General features: G+C 38.1%; 1 protein-coding gene across 12 annotated transcripts in view; it reads left to right on the top strand.

Moving 5' to 3' along the window:
- Positions 1-25,696, top strand: part of Tut7 (terminal uridylyl transferase 7) — a 64,351-nt gene that overhangs the window by 35,853 nt on the left and 2,802 nt on the right. For 6 of the 12 annotated variants that reach the window (XM_087204827.1, XM_087204832.1, XM_021242563.2 and 3 more), the window contains exons 14-29: positions 57-207; positions 326-457; positions 1,651-1,737; positions 2,279-2,379; positions 3,938-3,995; positions 9,614-9,717; positions 10,588-10,677; positions 11,039-11,152; positions 11,325-11,402; positions 12,046-12,223; positions 14,901-14,948; positions 15,030-15,121; positions 16,629-16,744; positions 18,080-18,405; positions 20,867-20,943; positions 21,266-21,329. In XM_087204827.1, coding sequence (XP_087060953.1) covers positions 57-207; positions 326-457; positions 1,651-1,737; positions 2,279-2,379; positions 3,938-3,995; positions 9,614-9,717; positions 10,588-10,677; positions 11,039-11,152; positions 11,325-11,402; positions 12,046-12,223; positions 14,901-14,948; positions 15,030-15,121; positions 16,629-16,744; positions 18,080-18,405; positions 20,867-20,943; positions 21,266-21,329 — 1,816 coding nt within the window. The remainder of the gene's footprint in view (positions 1-56; positions 208-325; positions 458-1,650; positions 1,738-2,278; positions 2,380-3,937; positions 3,996-9,613; positions 9,718-10,587; positions 10,678-11,038; positions 11,153-11,324; positions 11,403-12,045; positions 12,224-14,900; positions 14,949-15,029; positions 15,122-16,628; positions 16,745-18,079; positions 18,406-20,866; positions 20,944-21,265; positions 21,330-25,696) is intronic. The other 6 variants (XM_087204833.1, XM_004862461.4, XM_087204835.1 and 3 more) reach the window with 4 other exon arrangements.

The following is a 25,696-nucleotide window of genomic DNA, read 5'->3' on the forward strand; positions in this document are numbered from 1 at the left end:
ATTTGGCAAATAAAGTTTTATCATATGTCTCTTTTCACTTTCCCATACTCTTGCAGTCTCCCACGGTAGTATGCAACTTATGTAAACGAGAAGGCCATCTAAAAAAGGACTGTCCTGAAGACTTCAAAAGAATCCAGCTGGAACCTTTGCCACCACTAACACCCAAGTTTTCATATATCTTAGATCAAGTTTGCATCCAGTGTTACAGTAAGTTATTTGCATCTCTTGATTTGTCGGAATACTAGATTGCCATTTACTAAGGAAGCATCGGAGTCACTGTCCTTTTAGCACTCTAAGCACTATTCATTCTCTATTGTATCAACAGTGTTTTATGTCTTAGCTGTCTCATTTGGAACACACAGTAAGTTAATTGTGAAAGACAGACAGACAGGGAAGGAGGTCCTTAAAGCACACTCCCACCCTGTGCAGGGACTTACAACCCCCAGCCTTGTATCTGGTAAGCAGCTCTAACACCACCCCTCCTCACCCCTCTCTTTTAGGTCTTAAGATGAGAGTTCTCCATCAGCATTTCCCAATTGCTATTCCTTGAAATGTTTTTGTAGGTATACTCAATAATTCATGAGCAGAAGTACTCCCTGGTTAAGTAGGGTATAGTTCTACCCTCTGCCATCTCACTAGCAGATTTCTAGGGCACATTAGCATAGTAAAGGCTTCTGAGCAAGTTATGGTAAAGAAACTTTTACCCTATTTAACTCTTTAACATTTCCAAAAATTTGAGCATGGAATACTTTTTAACACTAGTAAATAGCCCACATGACAGCCCTTTAAGGAACACCAATTCAGGAAGCACTAGTGTAAGAGAGATTTAAAGTTCTACAGAGAAATCACCTAAAGGACATTCCACTGCTTCCAGTGCTGCAGCTTGATGCCTCACATTGCTGCATCTTGAGGTGTCCATCTGTGCAAGATGAGTGTTCTTAACCAGCTCTTTGGGATTTTTTTGTTTTTCATCTTCAAGACAGGGTTTCACTATGTAGCCCAGGTTTGTCTTGAAGTCATAGGCTCAAACGATCCTGCTTCAGCTCCCAGGTAACTGAGTCTAAAAGTATGTGTTGTGTCAGCATTCCCTAGCTATCAGCCAGTGACTTTTTAAATGAACCTTTTGGTGGTTAAGAGCTATAAAAGAAAAGTAGGTTCTTTTAAGTTTAAGGGGAATAAAAGAACTATTGGTGTGCTCACACGGTTTTGTATTTGCTTCCTGGGAGTCTCTGGAAAGTCAGGTGCAGAACTTCTGTCCAAATTAGATTTCATTTCAAGAACACTTTTTTGGTGACAGACTTGTGTGTTGGAGAAAAAACCAGACAAACCAGGTGTGATGGTGCATGCCTGTAATCCTAATGCTCGGGAGACTGAAGTAGAAGGGTCACAATTTGACCAGCCTGGGATATATAAGGAGTCAAAGGCTTTCTGGGCTGCATAGCAAGACCCTGGCTCAAGAAAACAAAAGAAGCAAGCAAGCAAAATGCATTATTCATTTTACATTGCTAATGCTATCTACCTAGAAGGTGTAAAATTTAGGGTTTTATTTCCTTCAACCTTGTAGGTTTTATTTTCTAAAAAAGCATTTTTTAGTGTTTTCAAAGAATGTTGGCTTTTTATTCCCCCACTCAATGTGTGTATCTTAAACAGAGGATTTTTCTCCAAGTACTTCAGAAGAGCAGGCTCGTGAACATATTCGACAAAACCTAGAGAGTTTCATAAGACAAGACTTTCCAGGTAAGTAATTGTTTAAATATCTGTAAGAAAAGAAGGATTATATGACCCTCCTTTCAAATAAGGACCTAATACAGAACACATTAATTCTGAAAATGAGATGGCCCAGTTGTGATTGGGGTCAGTTGCTCTATAATAAACCACAGATGTGGTTTCATCCAATGCCAAATCATAGTTTACCAAGAGAAGACATTAACAATGTAGGATTTCTCCTAGCAGGTGCCACAAGTGAATTTCACTTAGTATTATGGTTAAAGTTCACATCTTTAAAAAGAAATGTTGAGATTATCTACATTTTCTTTGAAATACCCTTGCATTTAAGAATAAAATGGCACCTAATAGTCTTTCATGGTGTGTATAGCTTGTGTATTTAGTGAAAGTAAACTTTGAAAGAAAAATGTTTTAGAATAACTGACTATAAGCAAACAGTTATGAGCTAGGATAGTTACCAACTGGGTATTTTTGATTCATGAGAAGGCTATTTTGATCAAAAATTAAATATATTCAGATAATTACTTTATTACTTTTCATATATCCCTAACAGGAACTAAATTGAGCTTGTTTGGCTCCTCGAAAAATGGATTTGGGTTCAAACAGAGTGACCTTGACGTCTGTATGACAATTAATGGACATGAAACTGCTGAGGTACAGTGACCACATAAAACTTGCCTTTGCCATGGCAATGTGATTTGACCAATCGTGATGGAGAGCACAGCTTGGTATAAATTTGGTCTTTTCCAAATTTGTCAGGGCAAATTTTGTGTGTATTTGGCTCACCCTCTACCCAAATACACCAAGAAGCCTAAAGGTAATTGTGAATAACAGAAACCCTTGTACCTTCAATTTATAGTATAAGTGGATTAGAAAGTAGCATTGGGGAATTCCACAAAGCCAAACCAGCTTCTCCACTGTGCCACTGGCCTGGCCGTAGACTGACTTGGATGTATACAGCCATACAGAGTCATTCATAATTTCTTTTAACCAGGCAGGCAATGTGGTAAATGATAAGAATGCTAACTTTATAGTCCAGAGATGTGGGCTGAAGACAAATTTGGTTTTGTCAGTATCTAGACATGGGGTCTTTGATACAAATCTATAAAATAAAAAAATTTAGGTTCCTCTTGCTTCAGGCATTGTTGCACACAATCATATGGGTCTGGAGTCAGCAAACTGGCTGGTGGGCTAAGTTCAGCTCACAGCCAGTTTTTGTAAATAGTTTTATTAGAATAGAACCACACCCGTTCATTTATATTTCACCTGTGGCTCCTTTCACACTGTGACTGCAGAGTTTAATAGTTGTAACAGAGACCATATGGCCCACAAAATGAGTTTACCATCTCTGGACATATATGAAGGCACTTATAAAAACTACATAAAGGTAAAGTCTGAGAAGTGCTGAGTCCCTATTTATTTGTGGTACTGATACCCAGGGCCTGCTGCATGCTGGGCAAGCACTTTACCACTGAGCTACATCCGCAGTACCTAGGCTGTCCTCAAACTTGTGATCCTCCAGCCTTACCTCCCGAGTAGCTGAGATGACAGGGCATGCTACAGTGGGTTTGTTTTTGTTTTTGTTTTTGTTTTAACATGGTTTATAAATTAGTTTTGAGGGTATTTCTAAAGTCAAGTTCCAAATATGTTTTGGGATGTATATAGGCATAAAAAGACCTTATGTTGATAAGGGCAGAAAAAACCTTTTTAGGTGTAATTTATTTGAAATACTTTGTATTATGACTTTTAATTTGGTACATTATAATTTTGGTTAGTCCTGTGGAGCAGTAATGTGAGCTTAACCACTTTCCACAGTGAGTCATCAACTCTTAATTAAACTATAATGAAGGTCTACCCAGAATGAGTAAGATGGGACACTGAAGCCTCCCCTTACGTGTTCTGGTGAAAAGGTGCTTCTGAGTGAGAGAATTACATAGAAGGAACCCAGGTTCTCACCCATGGGACAGAGGCTTTCAGGAAGCTCTGGATTGGTGGGCTTCCTGATTGATTTTAGCCTTTGCTGCACCTCCACATGTAGGATGTTCAGCAGTTTTTGTCTTCAGATTATTTTCTATGAATACTGATACTCAGCTAAGAGGGAAAAATGTACATAGAATGAGTTGAAATTGATTTCATTATTTCTGAAGGTAATAGAAACTAAACAGCCCATCCTCCAGTTTTGATTCAGTCATTTGTACCATTTTTCTTGCAGGGGTTAGACTGTGTAAGAACTATTGAAGAATTGGCAAGAGTCCTCAGAAAACATTCAGGTACCTCTGAAAACTTTTAAAAAAATATTTTCATTTTCTGAGCATCTATAATCCTAGCTCTCAGGAGGCTGACTCAGGAAGATCACCATGAGTTCAAGGCCTGCCTGGGCTATACAGTGATTGCAAGGCCAGTATGAATGACACAGACCCTGTGTCAAAAAAAAAAATTCCATCTTTTTCATTAGTGTTTTGTATACTTAGCACTTACTAATGCTAATCAAGCTGTATAGTCACTCACATATAGAATATTTGCTAAAAAATCTTACATGACTAACTAGGAAAGGCTGAGGAATTGGTGATAATATGTGTGCATAGTGTTTCCTAGCTCTCTTTTATTTTTGGACAAAGCACATGTCAGGCAAGAAAGTTTTAAAACCATTTGCTATTGACATTGTATGAATCAAACCATAGGAGTTGCTAAAAGCCATGTGCAATGGCCCGGGGGTTGTGTTTGTACCTCTTCTGCTCAGCAAATTGTATCAAAATCTGACCAAGTCACTTGGCCTCACCCGAACTATTATCAATAAATGAAGAAAATGGAACTGGGTGGTTTATTGAGTATTTGCAGCTGTAAAGTGTGTGGATTCTGTACATCACACACAGATGTCATTAACGTATTCTAAAACCCCATTGGTACATTCTTTTGCTGTTGTGGGCAGCTGTAGGGGCTTTTAACATTGAAAAGCATCTTTTGAAAATGTACTTCCACAAGTACTGTGCTCTGAGAGCTGAAATTGAAGGGAAACAAGATACAGTCCCTGTCCACATGGAACTTAAAATCTAGTCTATTTGTGAAAAGCTGTCTTGCATTTCAGTCAGGAGTAGACTTGAATTTACAGCATTGCCACAGACACACAGACATACACCTTGAGTGGCCCCCAGTTTTAAATATTTTTTAAAAATCTTAATTTTGATGTATTCCCAAACCATTGGGTATATTTTTTATTGTACATTGCTATAATTTGCTTTAGTCATTGAAAAGATATTTTCCTCAGAATTCTACCTCTAAAGATCATGTGGGCTTGTTTGTTTTGTTTTGGTTTTGTCTCAAAGGTTATGCAAAGATGTTTAAGCACTATGTTGCCACAAGTGTTTTTTTATTGCTGAGCTAAATTTCAGCCTTTTATCATTGATCATTGCTTGTTCTCAGTTTCTTTGTGGCCCATTTGAGATTTGCTACAGACATCATGTTCTTCTTCCTGGGTTCTTCAGTGTGTATTTCCTCAAGGATGAACCATGTTAAGGACGGACTGTCTCTAGATGAGAATGACTTAGACACACAGAGGCATAGATGCAGATTACATGGCCAAGAACTTATTAATAGATAGAGGACGGTGTTTAAAACATTTATTGGTACATACTGTTTGCTCAGCATTGTACTGGGCACTTAAAAATAGTGGAAAAGTAAAGAAATCTACATAAGTCTTTCTTTAGACAGCTTTCAGATCATAAGAAGTAAGATCATTTCACAAACTGGGTAAAATTAACGTAGTATTCCCCTATCACCAAATGAGTAATATAGGCTGTACTGAGAATTAAATGACTTCTGAGGAGAGAGATTATGAGAAAGAGTCACATGTGGATAGTCCAAAAAAAGGTGGGTATATTCTCATCTCAGGTGATGATGAGGATATAATTTTTCCAAGGTGGGAAGAGAAGTCATTCTTAACCATGTGTAGATATGAACATGGGAATTATGGTAGCGTATTTTAAAGGGCAGTGAGATTGGTACCTTTGGAGAGGAATTTCAAGTGGGAAATAGGAGATAAGGTGAAGGGCAGGTATTTGGAAGCCACTGAAATTTCTTGGGGTGGAGGTCAGTTAAAGCAAAACATAAGCTTTTTGGCCAAGTGGTATAGGCTGTCTTAGGGAAGGAGCAGTACAGGTATTGGGGAAGAATGACTCAGGCAGAGTGCTAGTTAAAAGATGAGTGATTCCAAAGAGAATTTCTTTTCTTTTAGTACTTACAGGTAGGAAATAAAGGTTGAGGCTAATATCTGAGTATCAGAGGAATGAGAATGTTTAGAGTAAATACCTGTTTGGAAGTATTTGATTTGCTATGAAAGTATTACCTCTCAAGAGTTAACAGACCAGCAAGCAGTTAAAAATATGAAGTTGTCAGGATTGAAGATGACGATAAAAGTTTTAGCATCAGAAGCCTGAGAGATACTGAGACGGATATGAAAACTAAAACAGTGCCAAAGGATCACTGGAAAGAGGTCAAGGACTAAACCTTAATTTCAGTTCATAGAAATTAAGAACATAGACTGAAAAGGGAACCTTTGGAATGATAAAAAAAGAACCAGGATGATTTGCTATGAATAAATCTTAGTACTATCTTATAATAAAAGTGTTGAATCCCTAAACAGGAAGGAGAGGGTTTGTCTGATTTAGAGGCAGAACAGCAAAGTAGCTGAGAATTCTGGAATCTGATTCTGTGGGGTTTTTGTTTTTTGCTTTTTAGTGCTAAGGATCACGCTCAAAGCATATACTCTATCACTGAGCTACATCCCAGGCCCAGCTTTGTAGTTTTGGTCCTGACCTCCCACTTGCTGCTGGTGTGATCACTCAGCCTCATTATGAGCATCCTGTTCCTCATCTATACAGAGTCTAACATATTCTAAATAGTTACTAGATTGAGCTTCTTTATTACTCTTCTCCACAGTGTGAGTTGGAGTTCCTCTATTCCTGCATAGGCCTGTTTTCCTGAAGTACCTTTCATCATCTACTTACTTTTTTTCTAATTTCTGTGATGTGACCACTGTATACCATATTTCCCTGAAAATAAGACCGGATCTTAACATTAATTTTGCTCCAAAAGATGCAGTAGGTTTTATTTTCAGGGGATGTCTTACTTTTTCATGTACAGCAATCTACATTTATTCATCTACAATCATCTATTCAGATAGCCATATTATCTTCTAGAACATCATCACAACCCTCCAAGACCCAAATTTCATTCTGAATTTCTTGTGACTTCATTTCCTGTAGAAACACTGGCCCCAGTCTCTCATGTCCAGCAATAGGGTTGTCATTAAATGAGCACTTAATTATCTATGTATGCTGCTCATAGTGCATTGGCAGCACAGCTGTCAGTGATTATTCATTCATGAATTATTCATTCAAGTCAGGACCTCTTGCAGGCTGGTTTCACAAAGTTTCCATTAAATCAGTGGAAGATGTACAAGACAGAAGTGGCAACAAAAATGATGACAGTTAAGAATGATAGTCCAGACAAAAGCAACAAAATATTGGAGGCACCAAAATTCAGAAAACGTTTATTTCATACAAGTGGATTATGTACAATCATTACAACACAAGACATTGAATTATGGACATTCATATTAGACACAGTCGTGACTGTTTGTTATCAAGTGCATGCGTCACTCATCTGTCTGTACTCTGGTCATTTGGCAGTAAGACTCAAGTTATACTTAGTTATAATTTATAGTATCATTTGTTTATTAATGTCAATGTTATTTATATTTAATTATATATGAATATTATTTTATAATTCAGTGCATTCATCATGTATTTCAACAGATGTACTGAATCTGTCAGTCTGACAATCTTAATTAGGGCTTATTTTTGGAGTAGGACATACTATGAGCACCCTGAAAAATTATGCTAAGGATTATTTTCCTGTTAGGTCTTATTTTGGGGGTAATATGCTATCTGCTTTCTAGATATCACTTAACTCTCCCAAAAGAAACTCAAACTCCAGCCTCTTGAGTGAACTCATCTTTTTCTTTACTGCCTCCCTTCTGCTGCAAACACCACCGGTATCTGCCCTTCTGAATCCTCTTTCTTGATCATAGACATTGGCATCCTTGGAATCACCAAATTAGTGAAATGATCATTAGCCTGACTTAGACTTGATTCAGTAGGAGTATAGAAGCTGTCTGGTCTCAATTTGAGTTTCAGCTCCACAGCTTACCGGAGTCATATTTCTAAGTGAGTTTCTGGGCCTCTTTGTAGCCTCCGTAAGGTCAGGGTGATGAATGTCAGGAGGAAATGTCTGTGAAGGGCTCTTTCCACATTTGGTGCTCAGGAAATGTTCAGCTGCCTCTCTCCATTGCCCCTCCTCCTGTGGACTCTAGATGCACTCACAGAATTCTTGCTTCATCTCTGCATTCCCACGCCATTGTGTTCATTCAGACCTAGATGTTTTTAAGTGGCCAACCTGCCTGTGTCACAGTACCTGCAGTCTCTGCATTGCCAGGGCCACTGTTGAACTTCCCACCGCTGCCAGTTCATTGGCTTCTCAGTGTCTCCAAGCATGATTCTTAGCAGAACATATAGGGGTCTTTGTTTGGGTTTTCCCAGTTTCTTCCCCATCTGTTATCTTATGGTACTGGGAATCGAACTTAGGACTTTGGGCTTGCCAGGCAAGTCGCAGGGCCACTGACCTAAATCCCTGGCCCATCTATTATTACTCTTATCCCTTTCCCTCAAGTCTGTTCTCCAGTCTGCATAGTTCCATGGAAGTTCCCAGGTGTGTCATTCTGTTTCAGACATTTACCCTTTTTGTGTGCTATTTCTTTTGACCAGTACATCCCTACAGCCTCTGCCCTTTTTCAAAGCCTAACTCCAGGCAGTTCCCTTCTCTCTCATTGAAATTCAGTTCTTCGTTTTACTTTCATAATTTCCAGCTCATGGGTGAATAACTTTCTTTGTGTGAATTCGTGTGATTTTCCCATAGGCTTTTCTCCAAGTTAGATATGGTCCTACGGAGAAAATAAGAAAGTGATGTGTGGTCCAGAGTCTGTATTAGTCAGTTTGCCAGACTGACAACCCTGTGTACACCATGAGAGCACACACACACTCAGGATCCAGTAAGCTCCTGCAGGATAGTGACCAACTTTTAATTCCTTGTAATGCAAATATGCATGTTTAACAAATGTAAACTTGGTCTGAAGAGTCTTTCCAGATGGTTGTTAGGAGCAGAATTCTCAATAGTTGTAGGGAACAAGGAAAGGGGACGTTACTAGAACCTCTGCAGTGAGTCCTAGTCTCCTGCGAGCCGCAGCAGCACCAGGTGAATTAACTTATTATTCAGGAAAGGTAGAAAAAATGAGAGTTTGAGAAGAAGCCGAGCTTTGGGCTTGATCAGTGCTGCTGTGGGTGGCAAAAATGACAGCCCCCAGCTTACTGCACCTTTTATTCAGTACATCAGGAGAAACAGGTGTAACAAATGACTTGCAGAGAGTTCAGTACATCAGGATAAACAAAGTGTAAGGAATGACTGGTGGTCGGTGGAAATCCAAGAACAATGAGGAACTGAGTAGATGAAGGTTTTGTTCCTCCCAGGATGTCTTTAGCTGGTGTAGTCTTGTCCTGGAGCATCACTGGATCATGGAGGTCTCAGTTGTGACCGGAGGCCAAAATGGAATTATGTCTCGAAATGCCATATCTGGCCTGTAGGCAGGAGAACTAGGCCTAATCAAATGATTTTTCCCTAAAATTATGTAGCATTGCTCCCCACAAATAGTCCTAGAGAATGTAGTAAAACAAGTTAAAATTAGGTTTACATCATTTTTATATTAATACATTAGCATAAGAACCACATTTATACCCAGCTGCCATATTTAATCATACTGTCTTATTTCCCAACCTAGGTTTGAGAAACATCCTACCTATTACAACAGCAAAGGTGCCAATTGTGAAATTCTTCCATTTGAGAAGTGGTCTGGAAGTGGATATCAGTTTATATAACACATTGGTAAGATTTTCTGCAGGCTTTTTCTTTAAGGATGTTAAGAGAAATGTGTCTTAATAACTCTGAAGTTAAATGAGCCATTTACTTCATCTTATTCATTCTTCCAAGAGTTATTTATGAGCAGGGCATGGTGGTGCACACCTGGAATCCCAGCACTCTGGAAGACTGAGGCAGGAGGATCACAAGTTTACAGCCCAGTCTGGGTAATTTAGCAACTTAGCAAGACCCTGTGTCAAAATTAAAAAAGAAAAAATGCTGGGAATGTAACTCCATGTAAAGACCCTGGGTTCAATCCTACTTTAAAAAAAAAAGTTTTATCCATAAGTGCTTATTGTGCCCTAGCAGTTTTCAAGACTGAGAACATAACAGAGGATTCAGCTGAGATTCCTATTTACTTAGGGTGGTAGGGTCTTACTTGGCTTGGAGTTTGTTGTAATTTGGGGTAGGGTGTCTTTTTGGAGGCATCCTTTCAGATATAATCCAGGTGTCGCAACCTCTCTTTTGGTCTGACTGACTCAAGAGTTTGCTTCAGGGTTTCGTGGGACTTCTCTGATCCCTAAGGGCATTTAGTTAAAATAATGCCACCAGGCAGGAAAGGGAATTTTAGATCCATTTCATGAGCACTGATTGTTTATTTTAATAGTCCTTATTTTCTAGATTTCAGGCTAAGCACATAAAAAGATATTGGAAGTCATAAGGTCAGATTTTACTCAAAATTCTTCATTATTATCTGGCAAATTAACAAGGCTTGTCTTTGGAATGACAAGTTAATCTCAATATCTTAAAATATGTCACAGTGTAAGCCTTTCAGGAATATTCCAGTTTAAATGTTTTTTACCTGGTAGCCTTAAAGTGTAATTTCTCTTTTAACAGGCCCTTCATAATACAAGACTTTTATGTGCTTACTCAGCCATTGATCTTAGAGTGAAATATTTATGTTATACTATGAAAGTATTTACAAAGGTGAGTATGCTTGTTGTGATTTATCAGGATATTTCATACATCTTCAAACCTTGTTGAAAACATAATGCCTCCATTTTTTGATAAGCCATAGCCATGTCAGATGCTTCCTGTGTTTGGGAAGCCTTACATACAAGTTAAAATTTTGTTGTCTTAAATTTTACATGATAATCTGATCATACTTGGGATTAACAGCCCACTTTGTTGGGTTCAGTTTGGTTGGCTGGTTCTGTTGGCACATTTTAACATTTGAAAATGTGATTTTATTTTTTGTATTAGTTCTCAAGCCCTCACTTTTAGTGCTAATAGGATAGCTGCAGACTCATCAGGAAGCACTTTTCTCTGTTCATTCCCTTCCTTCCAGATGTGCGATATTGGTGACGCTTCCAGGGGCAGCCTGTCGTCCTACGCGTACACTCTCATGGTGCTGTATTTCCTCCAGCAGCGGAGCCCACCAGTCATTCCCGTCCTGCAGGAGGTATTCAGAGAAGAAGTTACGTTTCTCCTCTATAAAGCTGGTTATTCCCTGAGCCCTTTTCCTCCTCTGAATTTCTGTGGTTCTGTATTAAACTTTTAATTATTTTCCTAGAAGTTTTTGTATCAGTGCTTAAGTTTGTAATCCTTACTAATAGTTTAAAAATTAATTTCAGATATACAGAGGTGAAAAGAAACCTGAAATATTTGTTGATGGCTGGAATATTTATTTTTTTGATCAAATAGATGAACTGGTACGTATTTTAAGAGTAAAGATTTTTCTACATACTTAACTAAGTTAGCTATATTATGCTTCAGTGTAGATGATCAATAATAATTTTTCACTTATTATATTTATTTCTCTTATAATAGTAAAAACAAAACAAAACAAAAAAAAAAACAACTAGCATTTACAGATGTTCCTTTGAAGTGAAAATATCTTTATTAAGCCAGGTGAGTTTCTAGGCACCATCTACTACCTAGGCACTCTTCCAGTATTTCTTTCATGCCTAATAATTCCATATGGTTAGGTAAGTATTCCAAGGGAACAAATACTTTCTTTGGTTTTGGTACCAAGAATTTGGAAAGTCTTACCTTGGGCTACACAGACACCCAGTAACCCAGGCATCATCAGTGCTTTTAGAACTTACTTCCAGATCCTCCTACTAAAGTTCTGAGATGTCTTGAGCTCTGAGCTCTCCCTATCTTCAAGACATGTAGTAGAGATTAATAAACTCACATATGTGGTATTCTAAAATGCGAAAGAAAAGTCATATTACATTTTTATGTATTTAAACTAGTTTATGAGAAGTAAGTCTAAGTTCATTCCCTAAGATAGAAATGAATATCGGTATTAACACTGTAAAGTGTAATGTCCTTGTTCCCTTCTGTTTCTAGCCTACCTATTGGCCAGAATATGGGAAAAATACAGAATCTGTTGGGCAGCTATGGCTGGGACTTCTTCGTTTCTACACAGAGGAATTTGACTTTAAAGAGCATGTTATTAGCATCAGGAGAAAAAGCCTGCTTACAACTTTTAAGAAACAGTGGACCTCGAAATACATTGTTATTGAAGGTACCAATAAAATCAGACTTTGAGTAAGGGATTTAAACTATGAGTGTATAGTTCTTCCTCCTAACACAGTTGCTCTGGGGCAGCTCTGAACTACTGTTGTCCACACTAGCCTGACTTCTCTGTTTCCAGCCTAAAGACTGATGCCCTCATCATATGGGCCCTCTTCCAAGTCTAAAAGTCTTTGTTCTCCTTGACAGATCTTTCACTCTCTGGGATGCATATAGGAAGAGGGAGCCATGCGGCAAGGCAACACCAGGATAGTGGGACTCCTTTACTTAATCCTTAGCCCTAAGCAACCTGTCCATAAGGCCCCCACCCATAATCTTACCCTCCACCAAGGACAGGGAAAACTCATGGCAAGAAGAAATCCAAGTTTAATATGAAAGACAACCAGGGAGCCAGTCATATTTCAGGAGCCTACATGGGACAAGGGTCTCAAAAAGAGCTGCAGACAAGAAATCCACAAGTATTTCCCTTTCGAATACTCTACTCATCCGTAGTAGCTGTGCACCATGTCTCTCTTCCCCTTTTCCCCTACCTTCAAATAAATCATCTTTTATTTTAAAAACCTGAAAAATAGTGGGACTTGTAAAATAAAACCTCTCTAATTTGGGATTGGAAAACACCATCAAGAGTAAATATTCAAAATCTTTATTGGGTTTGGTTTGGTTTGGTTTGGTTTTGGTTTTGGTTTTGGTTTTGGTTTTTTGAGACAGGTTCTTGCTATGTAGTTCAGGCTGGCCTTGAAACTCACTGTGTAGCCCAGGTTGGCCTGGAACTTACAACAATCCTCCTGTCTCAGCCTCCCAAGTGCTGAAATCACAGGTGTGCCTCACTACTCCCAGCTCTTTATTTGGTCTTGATAAAGGAATTTACCTATAAATAATTATACATAAAAGTTCACAGTTATTGTCTCCGAAGGAAAAGGGGTTTTTCTTTTTCACTGGATCCAAGGATCCATTTGAGGCGTTAATGTTTACAAGTTGATTGTTTATTTCAGCTTATGGGGTTTTACTTTTGATGAAATGGAGTTTAAAATGCTCTAAAATGAGCTGAGATGTAGCTAAGGAAATATTTTGCTGATTTTGATAGGAATTGTATTCTTTTATTTTTTAAATATACATCTATCACCTAATTGATATGGGTTATTCTAAGTTATATAACTACATTTGCCTTTTGGCAGTATTAAAATATAATACTGTGAGCATTTGTAAAATGAAACTGATCACTCTAGGTTATGGATAGAGTATAACTTTTTAGAATCTTTTGTCAAAGAACTTCAGTTTTTTCCTTTATCGTAGTAGGTTTTTATGGTCTGCCAGTTACTAATGTTTTTTAAATTTTTGAAACCTTATTAATAAGTCTTTTGTTTTTAACTTTTATATTACTTTCAAATGAGCTATTGGTAATAGGCTAAACTAGAAAGAAAACATAACTCATAATTATATAACCAGCTATTCTAGAACTGAAAAGTTCAGTTGTAGTAGTTGTGCTTTTATCTAATATTTTAGTACTGTCTCTGCCTCACCAAGCAAACAACCCAAAATACCTCCACACAAACCAACAGAAATCACCAGCAGAAAGTAGAACCCCACTGAACAAGAAGATAACCTTCTCATGGCAATTATTGTCATAAAGTTAAAAACTAAGGGGAGGGTCCTGTTCTCTAGTAAACTATTAGTCTATTCATTAGAAGTCAGTTATTGTCTCTTAGAAGCAGGGTGCCACTTTTTACATCTTCACTCCTTTCGTATATGCTATCTATAGGCAGTTACCCATTTTCTGAATGATGGGATCCCCCAAAAAGGATTAGTTCATTTTTTTCACTTTGCCTTCATGATTGTCATTTTTGGCATGTGAATGAAATAGTTAAATATCAACACATGATGTCTAAATTATGAATCATCATACACAAATACTAAATCATCTATAAAATAGTATTTAGATTTAGAAACAGTGCTTGTACTTCCATTTATTTCATGAGGTCATTTAGACCACATATTATATATGTCTTTGACATCTGTGTGCTTTTCATCATTCCTACCACTTTCTGGGTCATCTAACAAATGTCATTCCAAAGCACATCATATACATAGCTATCTAAGATGTTTGGGATGCAAATATTTAAGATCATAGGCATTTTTTTATATGAAGTTTGCTGGAAATTGTATTCTGATATCCAGGTCATCATTGACGTGCTGTTGGGATAGGTGTATTTTTCTGTGTGTTTTAATTTACCTGTTAAGTATCTATGATCTGTATAATGAATTGTTTTCTCACATGATCTTTAAGAGACAAAATATTCAGGGCTAAAATGTTTCTAAATATATTTGTAACTTCTATATGCATCCAAAACTGGCATCATTTGGTAACAGTCAGTTTTACCTGTCTTCCTCAGCCAATTTTTTCCAAAATTAGACAATCTTTCATATGGATTTTTAAGGAATTAAATATAGAGCAACACTCTTTTCTAATGAACAGTTTTGTGAAAAACTGCCCTTATACTGTATTTAGGAGTATTTCTTGCCTGTATTATGGGGTTTATGCTCATTTAAAAGGCAGTCATTTAATACTTTTACTAATAATAAAGTAGGTTGTTTTCTTATTATGCTAACTTATTAGGTGAATAGCAACATTTTCTATTTGATTATCTTATTGCTCCCTTTAATTTTCTTAGATCCTTTTGATTTGAATCATAATCTTGGAGCTGGATTATCAAGGAAAAGTAAGTTACTTTGTTAAATTTTAATGCAATCTCTTTTCCTTTTAATCCGTTTTATTTGAGATTTCACTCTTTTCTTCGTAGTGACAAATTTTATAATGAAAGCTTTTATCAATGGTAGAAGAGTATTTGGAATTCCAGTCAAAGGATTTCCAAAGGACTACCCCTCAAAAATGGTAAGTGTCTGTTGGAAATGCCAGAAAACAATTTTGAAAGCACATAATTTGGACACATTTTAGGCACCTAGTTCATACACATTACTTCGGTAATAAATGCTCTGCCGTTCTGGTGAATCTGACCAATATAAATGATTATAATATAAAATAATCCCTGAAGAATTTTCTGTTTAGAAAATCACAAGGAGAAATAGGAAGAAGTAGAGTTTGGGTGAGGGAATTAATAATGTTACTTTTGCTTTTTTTCCTTGATAGCACATACCAAAGCAACTGTAGAACAACTTTGAAGATGAAAAAGTAAAACTATATCCTTAATACATGAAAAGATGAATTTAAGTGTGTTAAGTTCTTGTTTTTTTCTCTTTGATGCCCTCTGTTGCTGGTGATCTGTGCCAGCCTTCATAGGTGGCACTGCTGTTGTACCAGCCTCAGCTTCACACCAGCCCTGTCCAGGCACAGCGCTTGCCTGTCGACACCCTACCCTCATAGGAAGTGAGGCTTTGCAACCTTCTTGTAAAGAGCAGTAAATGTACTTCATGGGAGTAGAAAACTGATAGCACTGCCCACACTGGAGAGCTGTCCTCTGGAACTGGACATGCAGTATACTTGCATGAAGTTACAGTTCAGAGTTCACAGCCTCAGCCCTTCACAGACTTTTCCTTAGAACCTAACTAATACTTGTTTGTGGAAACCCCCACAATTTCACAGAGACCACAGATATCCTTTGCAGTTGTTTTTTTGGCAGGAGGTGTGCAAGTAGCCAATCTGAGAGTATTATTCGGTTCTCCTTGCTGCTGATTGACTACTGCCCTGTTAATTCATCTCTGCAGATGAAGCAGCATTCCCACATCATAACAGGGTGCTATACTGCATGTAGCTATCTCCAGTGTTCTCAGTTTTGTTCTTCTTAAAGCCCTAAGATTCCCAAGATGCCACCAGAATGCCCTGCACCTTCTAAAGCTTTATTAATACAACAATTTATTAAATTCAGGGCCGGGGATTTAGCTCACTAGTTCTACCACCTGCCTTGCAAGCACAAGGTCCCGAATTTGGTACCCTGTACCAAAAAAGAAATAAATTATATAACTGCAGGAGATGTAGAATATCTAGGGTTTAGACTATAGAAATAGGCATTTTTCTGACCATATCTGAAATTTTCAGTTTTTCACAATTTGCAGATGCTCTAGGAAGGTAACTCTTGTGAATTCCATGGGTCCACTGTAAACAATATTTATTAAAAATATTGATAATGTCTCTGAGAGGCTGAAGTAGGAGGATCATAAGTTCAAGCCCAGCCTGGGCAACTGAATGACTTATTGAGACCCTGTCTCAAAAATTATAAAAGGACAGGGGATGTAGCTCAGTGCAGAGGCCCTGGGTTCAATTCCCAGTACCACCACCCAAAAAAAAAAGTGAATATTGAGATAGAAGATCACTCTTTTCATGTCTACGTTTTCTCTTCTGATCACACATTAATAATTCAGGCTTTTATATCTTTATCTTCTAGGAATACTTTTTTGATCCAGATGTACTAACTGAAGGAGAGCTGGCCCCAAATGATAGATGCTGTCGAATTTGTGGGAAAATTGGACACTTCATGAAGGACTGTCCCATGAGGAGAAAGTAGGCAAATGTTTTGAAGCAATGCTTTGGGTTTTTTTTTTTTTTACTTTTTTGTTTTCATTTTTTAAAAAATATTTTTTAAATATGGTTCTGTTGTAACAGAAAATGAACTTGTGTGAAATCCAGCAGTTTTCAGATAAATTTAAGATTTTTTTAAATGAATGTATTAAGTGATTAAAACATAGCTTTTAGGTAGAGATGGTGACAGGTGATCAAGTCTTCCAGGCGCGATCCTCTTTCCTGATTTTGGTCCTGGCCCTCGTCATTACTTAGCCTCTCTGGTAGTGACAGAAGAAGAAAGGAGGAAACTGAGAGTCTGCCTTTCACAGCAGCGACAACTTCAGGGTGGTTTCCATCAGAAGTAATGCACTGAGCCCCTGTCAGGATCTCAGCTGTGTCCCTTGTACAGTAGCCCAGCTGTAGAATGTTGGGATCCATGCCCACTCCCGGTTTCTTGGAGTATAGGGCCCTCCGTTTGTACACTCCTTAATCTTAATAATTGCTACAAGTAGGTAAACCTACTTTCTCCTGGCAATGTTTGTAGAAGGGCAAAGGAAACACGTTTGGTGGCTCGCTTGGAATATACTATGGTAGTTTTGTTTTTGTGGTAATAGGGGTTAAACCCAGGGCCTTTGAACTACATTCCCCAAACTTGTTTCTTAATGTTTTATTTTACATCTCAAATTTCTGCTCCTTAGTAAAGAATGTTAATGCATTCTCTTTTCTGTTTCAGAAATCATCCCACAGATCATTTGACTTTTATTATAACAGTATGAAAGCAGGCATTAAAGAATTTCACTCATTGCAAAGGTGGTTTTATGGCACTAGAGCAGATTTCAAAATTAAAAACAAAAAACTCCACCCTTAAGCTCTGAGATACAGTCAGCCCTCTGTGTCCATGGATTCCCTATTTGTAGATTTAGCCAACAGATCAAAAATATTTGGGAAATAAAAATACTTCATCTGTATTGAATGCATACAGACTTCCTATTACTTCCTACACAGGACAGTATATCATCCATTCCTTAGCATTTCTATTGTATTAGATATTATAAGAACCTAAAGATGATTTAAGGTATGCAGGAAGGGGTGTGTAGGCATGTAAATATCACACCATTCTATATAGGGACTTGCACATCCATGGACCCTGGAACCAATCTCCATGAATACTAAGGGGTACTGTAGTTTCTGAAGAGAGATGTACTTAATTCTGTTCACTTCTTGGTTTTCATTTTGATGCCTTATATTCATGACTATTTCCTAAAACTGGTGATAATATGATATTTTGTTAGGTTTCTGTTTAGATATTTCCTACTAGTATTATGTTTTTCATAGAGTCAGAAGACGGCGAAATCAGGAAGATACTCTGCACCGAAGATATCCTGAGAACAAAGACAAAAAAAGCAAGGAGGAGAAAGAAATTCAAAACAAGTACGCAGAAAGGGAGGTATCAGCAAAAGAAGATAAGTCTGTGCCATGTGCAGCTCAGAAAGCCAAAACTGTGAGGGCAGCTGTTGACCCGGGGAGGGAGAAGATTCTCAGGCCACTCATGGAAAAATGGAAGAGGCAGGACAATAAAGACTTAAGAGAAAAGTGCTGTTTCATTTGTGGAAGAGAAGGGCACATTAGAAAAGAATGTCCACAGCTTAAAGTCTCTGCAGGTATGGATACTTATCATAGCTTCACATTTTCACTGACATCTCAAGGAAAATCTTCTTGCTAGAGTTTTTTCCTTTTTTAGTTACATGTATTTCTTTAAGAAATAGATTTATAGTCTTGTGAAAGTCTGTTCATTCTCAGTGTCTCTGAATGTGGCCTCAGTAACCAGGAAAAAGGTCCAACTTGAGCTTTATTAGTATGTGAACTCTGGAAATCAAAGCTCTTGTCAGCCGTTGGTGAGGCAGTAGCCAGTTACCTCAGGACACCACACTGTCTACTGGTTAGCCATTTGTGTTTTTGTACACACAGGCACATGCATTGGAGAGAGAACAGAAAACTGGTTGTGGTGGTACACACTGTAATTCCAGCATTCTGGGAGGCTGAGACAGGTGGACCACAAGTTCTGGCCAGCCTGGGCCACATAGCAAGATGCTGTCTCCAAAAAAAAAGGAAATAGAAGAAAATATGCTCTGCAGTTAATTAACGGTGATTATATCTGCAGAGAGGAACCCTGGAAGATTTTATCTTTATGTCTTAATAAGTTTGTTCAATTGAGCATGATTATTCTGATAATAAAAAAGAAATTTATTATTATCAGTAGTTTTAAAGCCATCCACAAAGCTGAAGCAGGCGTGGTTTTCATAGAGCTATATTCCCAGCTATTTAGGAGGCTGAGGCAGGATGATCACTTGAGCTCAAGAGTTCTAGGCCAGCCTGGGCAATATAAGGAGACCCTGTCTTCTAAAAAGAGTCAGCTGTAAATCCTGCCCTTGTGATTGCTGGAGAGGATATTGCCACATTTACTAAACATGTAAAATATCCATTGGAGGCACCCTTTTTTTATTTTCTGTTTTGTTTTGCTTTTATTTGGTACTAAGGACTAACCCCAGGGGCACTCTACACAGAGCTACATCCCCTGACTTGTTTTTGGTTTTGGTTTTGGTTTTTGAGACAGGGTTTCACTAAATTGTTCAGGGTGCCTTCTGAATCACACTCCTCCTGCCTCAGCCTATTAAGTAGCTACCTGCCTTACAGGCGTGCAGCACCATGCCCAGCTGGTGGGCACCTTTTCACACACTATTAAGAGTTAGCTTACCTAAAGTTTGAATAGTAAGTTACAACTCACAAAGCAGTGTATATACGCTCACTTTACTTCTGAGAACAACCCTGGGCCAGTGGATGAAGTCTGATAAGCATAGAAAAGAAACCCTGGAGAATGAATTTTTTTATTAAGGTAGTTAATCCTAGCCATCCTGAATTGTGTATGTTTGTGGGCAGCATTAAAAAAGTTAAAGCTTATTTATAATTGAATTACTCCAATATTTGTGGTTTTTAGAACACTAATACCTCTCTTCCATTTTATTATATCTTGTTCAGTGATACATTATAAAAGTTCTTAGATCACTCACCTTCAGTTTTTTAAAGGAGCTTTCTGTGGAAAAGAAATTTATTCTAAAATATTTTGTCTATTTTTTAAATGGGGCTGAAATGTTTATGATTATAGCTTTGGTTCACAGAGCCAAGTTCCTCTTTCCACACATCTGTAGAGCTGCAAAGTTTGCCCTGACATAGGATTTAATGCAGAATAATGATTTTCTTTTCTAGGAAGAAAGCATAATTAAAGGAAATTAAAACAGTGACACTCACTAACATTCATGAGTTATTTACTTGGGTTATGTACTTTACATGGATGATTTTGTTTAATTGCCAGAACAGCCCCCATTAAATTTGGTAGTATTAATAACCTCAGTTTGTAGGTGAGGAACCTGTAAATAGTAGAAATACCATTTCATATATTTTTAACTAAAATAATACACTATCCTTTATCAGAACTCAGTGTTCATGTTTATGACTAGCCTATAGTACGTTATCATTATGTTCCTCTTCAGTAGAACAAAATGGTGAATTTCCCCCAGCTTTGATGGATTTCTTCTTTCTAGCAGCAATTTTTTTTTCCAGTACCAGGAATTGAACTCAGGACCTTGTGGTTGGTAGGCATACACGGCTCCACTGAGCTACATCCCCAGACCCGTAGCAGCAATTTTTATGTTGTTTATTGCCACAGCTCTCAAAACAAAGCAGTGATTCTGGCAGCCTGAGAAGGCAGTAGCAAGTCAAGTGGGGACATCCTGGTGGTAGAGGGATTAGCAAACCTAGCCTGGTTTCTTGCAGATGTAGTGTGTACACATGAACATGAGCCTTTATCGCATGGTCTGAGTAAGATAAGGGAGGATTGGGGCCAGAAATGGTGTTTCCTTTGGTAGCAATTAAAAATAATCAGCTTCTTTTTGTCTAAAATTGTTCTACTCCCTCTCATTTCTTCAAATGTATTACTATTCTGTCTACACAACACACTGTGTAGAGCTTGTATCATACCAACAGAAAATCTGTGCAGAAGTTTGAAAACAAGGCCACCTCTTTCAGTTTAAAGTAGGAACAAACAGTACTGCTTTCTGTCTTTAGGTGTGTCTAAGTCACAGTGTGTGTTTGGATCCCCTTCTTCACCTAGCCCTTTGAGACCAGCTGGTCCATTTGCTCAGGTAAACCCAGCTCAGCACTGAGGAGGGTGCTGCTTTGTCCTGTGCGTTCACCACACACTTGCCAAGTCCTCCCGAGTCTGTGCTTTACATGCCTTCCTGCTGACTAGTTTGCTCCTTGTCCTGCCCTCTGTGCTGCTTGCATGTGTGTATGGCGAGGTCTGCTGGGTCTTGCTAAAGCAGTTTGTATACCTGTCTGTCTTTCCGGTTAGCTTGAAGATTTCTATCATTCACATGCCTAATTTCATCCCTCTTTGGATATGGTTTCAGTCTCTTTCAGATGCATTCCCTTTCAATTTTGTAAACCAGTCTGTTTCATTTTTAGGCAGTGATTTTACATGAAGACAAAAAGAAACACAAAACAGCAATATTTTTGAGTCCCCAGTCAGGTATGTGGTTTTTAAAAAATGTGTATTATTTACTGCATACTTTACCACATGCCATTTAAGACTCCTTCTTTGACTAATGGGTTTAACAGAGATTGGACATCACAATCCCTTGGGATTACTTTTAAAAATACATTTACCCTGTGTTCTTCCCCTAAATCTGATTCTTCAGTGGTTAAGCATGGGCCCATTTATTTTTTAAATACTCCAGGTAATTCTTACACTACCCCTGAGTAAGAACTATGATCTTCAATGGTCACTTCCCATATGTTTGTTTCTGCTCTAAAGTTGCCAGTGTCTTACAGCTGTGTGTCCTGGTGGGGATTGTTTGTCATGCACTAGAGTAACGAAGGAGTTCTTTACCATTTCATTTATGCACCCCTTGGGTGAATACTTACAAACCTCTCTCCCTTTCTCACTGAAGGACACTGGCCTCAACACAGGCTCTACCATGGTGCATACACGAAGCCCTTTCTCTCATGTACTCCACATTCTTGTCAGAATAAATAGGCAATAAAGAGTAACCATAAAGGAGTAAAAATTGAGTATCATCGATGACAGATGCTGAGAACTATAAAACGGGAATCAGGAAAGAGAATGTTGGTTTGGGAGGTGTATTCTGTATTCTCGGACCTCTGTATTCTGTGTTTAGCTCCTACACACTGTTGCATCTTCTTGCCAGAGCAGTGTTCGCATTTAGATTAGAGAAACACTGTGTTCCCGAGTCTTCGAGTTTCCTTGCATCCCGGTCAGTTGCTGAGGAATAGCCACTGCAGGTGCGGGGCAGATTCCCCAGCCCCACGCTGGAGCTCTTCCCTCCTCTCTTGGCTCAGGCTAATAGGCAAGGATACTGCAGCCTCACTCTGGGAAAGCTGAGCAGTCTCTGCTTTGCATGTTGTTAGCAGGAGAAAATGTAATGGGGTCATTAACTTAAGTATTTAAGCTTCTGTTAGTACTGAGATGTATGTATTATCTCAAGCATATACAGTACAATGATCTAAATGGAGCTAGGGATTTATTGGCTGTGTGTATTTTACACGGTTTGGGGGTGGGGAGTGATTGAGGGAAAGATGAAGGTAGCATCAGATCTCTTTACAATCAGAATTTTAAAGAAATAGGAGAGAAACAAATCTGTTCACATGTATTACCCCTCAGGCCCGAAAGGGAAGTGGTGTGCTATGAGGAAGAGAAGCGGGCAGAGGCTCCAGGAGGATGAGTGGCTGCTTCCTGGAAGGGCTTGGGATTGTTCTCCTTGGTGGAGTCCACAGCAAACCTAGCAGGCAGAGCTCTCCAACCAGTGAGCATAAAGAGTGGGTGAGCGCTGATAGTGAGGGCAGCAGCCAGTCACCTGGGATTGACTCCAGGGCCGTGGGAGCTGTGCTGCAAACCCTGAGACCTGGAGGGTCATGGTGGGGCCACATGTAAACAGTTGAAAAGAATGAAGTTGAAAATTCAGCCCTGAGCAGGTATTTCCAAAGCATTTTATGTAGCAAAAACACTGGTTCTTGCTTGGTCAGAATGCTTACATTGCTAAAAATCAGCTCAGCAGTCAGACTTTACAGGGTGATTTGCAGGTGTGTGATCTTAAGCAGCTTGTCTCCTTCACGTGCCTTGCTTTCCACGTCTGTCAGAAGGGATAATCGTCATACCCCAGGTTAGGGATGTGGAGACCATGCATGGCACGTGGAGCAGACCTGCATAGTGAACGCAAAGAAAGGCTTGGGCAGTGACGATGGCGTGGATATGTTCCTTTGGTGGACACTGCCAGTGCTGTTCTCTGCTGAAGGCATTAGCCTGAATTTTATTATATATATGTGTGTAGATATATGTATTTTTTTGAGGCAGGATCTTGCTCTTGAGGCTGGCTTGGAACTCACAGCAGTCCTCCTGCCTCAGCCTTCTGAGTGCTGTGATTCCAGGCATGCAGCATCACACATGGAAAATTAACTGATTTTAAAATTTGTTACTATGGCTTACATTTATCTAGTATGAGAATCTCAGGGAAGTTTCTTTTCTTTTTTCTGCCCCTTAGCACCCCTACCTTCCTTTTCCCCAAAGAAAATTACTTTAAAAACTACTTCTGTCACTTCATTTATTCCATTTTTATACCATGACTTGAAATCTTAAAAATTGGAGGTACTAATTGGTAGATATTTTTCTCCCACATGATGTGTATTTATACAGCTTTTATCAGTAAGCAGAATTTCAAAGCCTATTCTCTATGATCATAAATTTAAAACAAATTGTTTTAGAAAACAAGTGGAAACAAACTGTCAGAGACTATAGATCATTCTTTCTGATACCCTTGATAATTTACTACTTAGCTACCACAAAAATATTTATATCAGTTGGATTCTAAATCTCAAAGTATAAAAATTTCTTCTATGTTGTTTATTAAATCTCAGTATAAAAAATTCATTGATTTTGAGTTTTCACAATTATTAGAATATATCACTGATCAAAACAAATGTTAGAGATTTTGATTAAAAAATACTTTTTCTTGCCTGGGGATGTAGCTTAGTAGCAGAACATTTACTAAGCATGCTTGAGGCCCTGTGTTAAACCTCCAGTACCACAGAATAAAATAAACATGTTTACTTTCTGAAAATGACTTTTCTTGAAGGAGGTAGATGGACTGTTTCCCCTTGCAGTCATGTATCCTCAGGTCAGGATCATGGGCATGATTGAAAGTGTGCCTTATCATTTCTATTCTAGTTTCTTTGTTTTTATGGTTGGCAAACATTGAGAAAGTCTTTATAATAGCAAATTTAAAATAATAGAAATGCTTTAAGAATAAAACTGATCAATGTATTATTATAGCAGTGCCACTCATTTTAATTCTTAATGATATGACCAAAAATCACAGAGCAATGTCTGATCAAAAATTACTTGTAATAATCACTAAGTATCAATGTAATTTGGCAAAAACTAAAAATTACAATTTTTATTAGAGGCGTTCATATCATCACAGATACTAGAATTTTATTTGCCTCCCCACTGTCTCCTAAGAGGCCTTTTAGCACAGTAAGCCTGTAAAGAACTATGGGAGAGCACTGCGTTCCATACTTCACAGGTAGGTGGAGTTCAGTCACTGTAGGAACACAGTCCACCTGCATCTTTTAAGAGACATTCTCAGATTCATGTCTTCAAGAAATCCACATAAACGCCCTACTAGAAGCCAGGTTTTTTGTTGTTTTTTTTTTTACCACTAGGAAATACATCAACTAAGATTTAGATGATAAGATGTACGTCCCTTTCTTTTAAAAAGTGGGAAAAGAGTGGTTGTGAAAGGGGACTTGGAAAGGAAGAGTGGAGTGATTCCTGAGAACCATCCCAAAATGTAGACAAAGGCATTCTCAAGTGTATGAGTTTTAAGAAAAAGTACATAGAGAAGTTGAGGTACTGGGGACACTGGGACGTGGCTCAGCAGTGGAACACATGCTTAGCATACGCAAGGCCCAAGGTTGGACCCCTAGTACCTAAAAAGTTGAGCTGGAAACTGATTCTCACCCACATAACCTGTCAGACAGATTGGAGAACACATGGATCTAAGTTTGATGACCTTGTTTATATAACCCTATAATGTGTGCATATTTGTTTCATTATTTTGTGAGGATAAGTTTAATACATATGAAAGATTAAAAAGTTTTTACATTTCGACCCTGATGCCAGAATTGCCAGATTACAGTTGTTGACCATCCCAGAGAATCCTTGCCAACTGTATCCCGAAGCCCGACTTCCCTGGGATAGTCTTTTTGTATTTTGCCAATCTGTTTGAATTTCTGTGATTACCATTGAACTCACATTTTCACATATTTATTTGTATTTCTTCATATTTATATATGTGTATTTTTGGGTAAGAATATTCATCTCTAATTTTCAGAGAACCTTCTATATCAAATTTGTTCAACATTCTTCACCACCACCACCAATTCCAGTGTATTCTTTCAACCTTACTGAGATATGATTGCTTTCAAGTCAGAATTACAAAATTTTATAAATTTGATATTTTTCCCCTGGATTATATAAAAATAGAATCATATTTCATTTCTGATACTTTCGATTTTTTACATGGAAAATTTTTATATGATGTTAGGTGTAATTTAAAACTTTTAACTTTTCAAACTTAATAGTAGATTACATGTTTAAGTGATGTAGTATTTAAAACTGCTAGTACTAGTCTTAGAAAAGTCGTTAACAGTTTAGAGAAAACATAGTACAGGTCCAAATCATATAACAGTAACCATCTTACAGAGACGTGACAACTGGTTTTTTTTCCTGTATCTTTTTAATCTTTGCTTCTAAACAGGCCCATTTCCTCGGTCAGGTCCCCCTCCACTCTAGAATATCCATTACTATAAATTTAAATG

Source organism: Heterocephalus glaber, unplaced genomic scaffold, assembly GCF_053883595.1.
Source record: "Heterocephalus glaber isolate CG9 unplaced genomic scaffold, H.glaber_assembly_v1.0 deba00000546, whole genome shotgun sequence".
Classification (NCBI taxonomy): Eukaryota; Metazoa; Chordata; class Mammalia; order Rodentia; family Bathyergidae; genus Heterocephalus; species Heterocephalus glaber.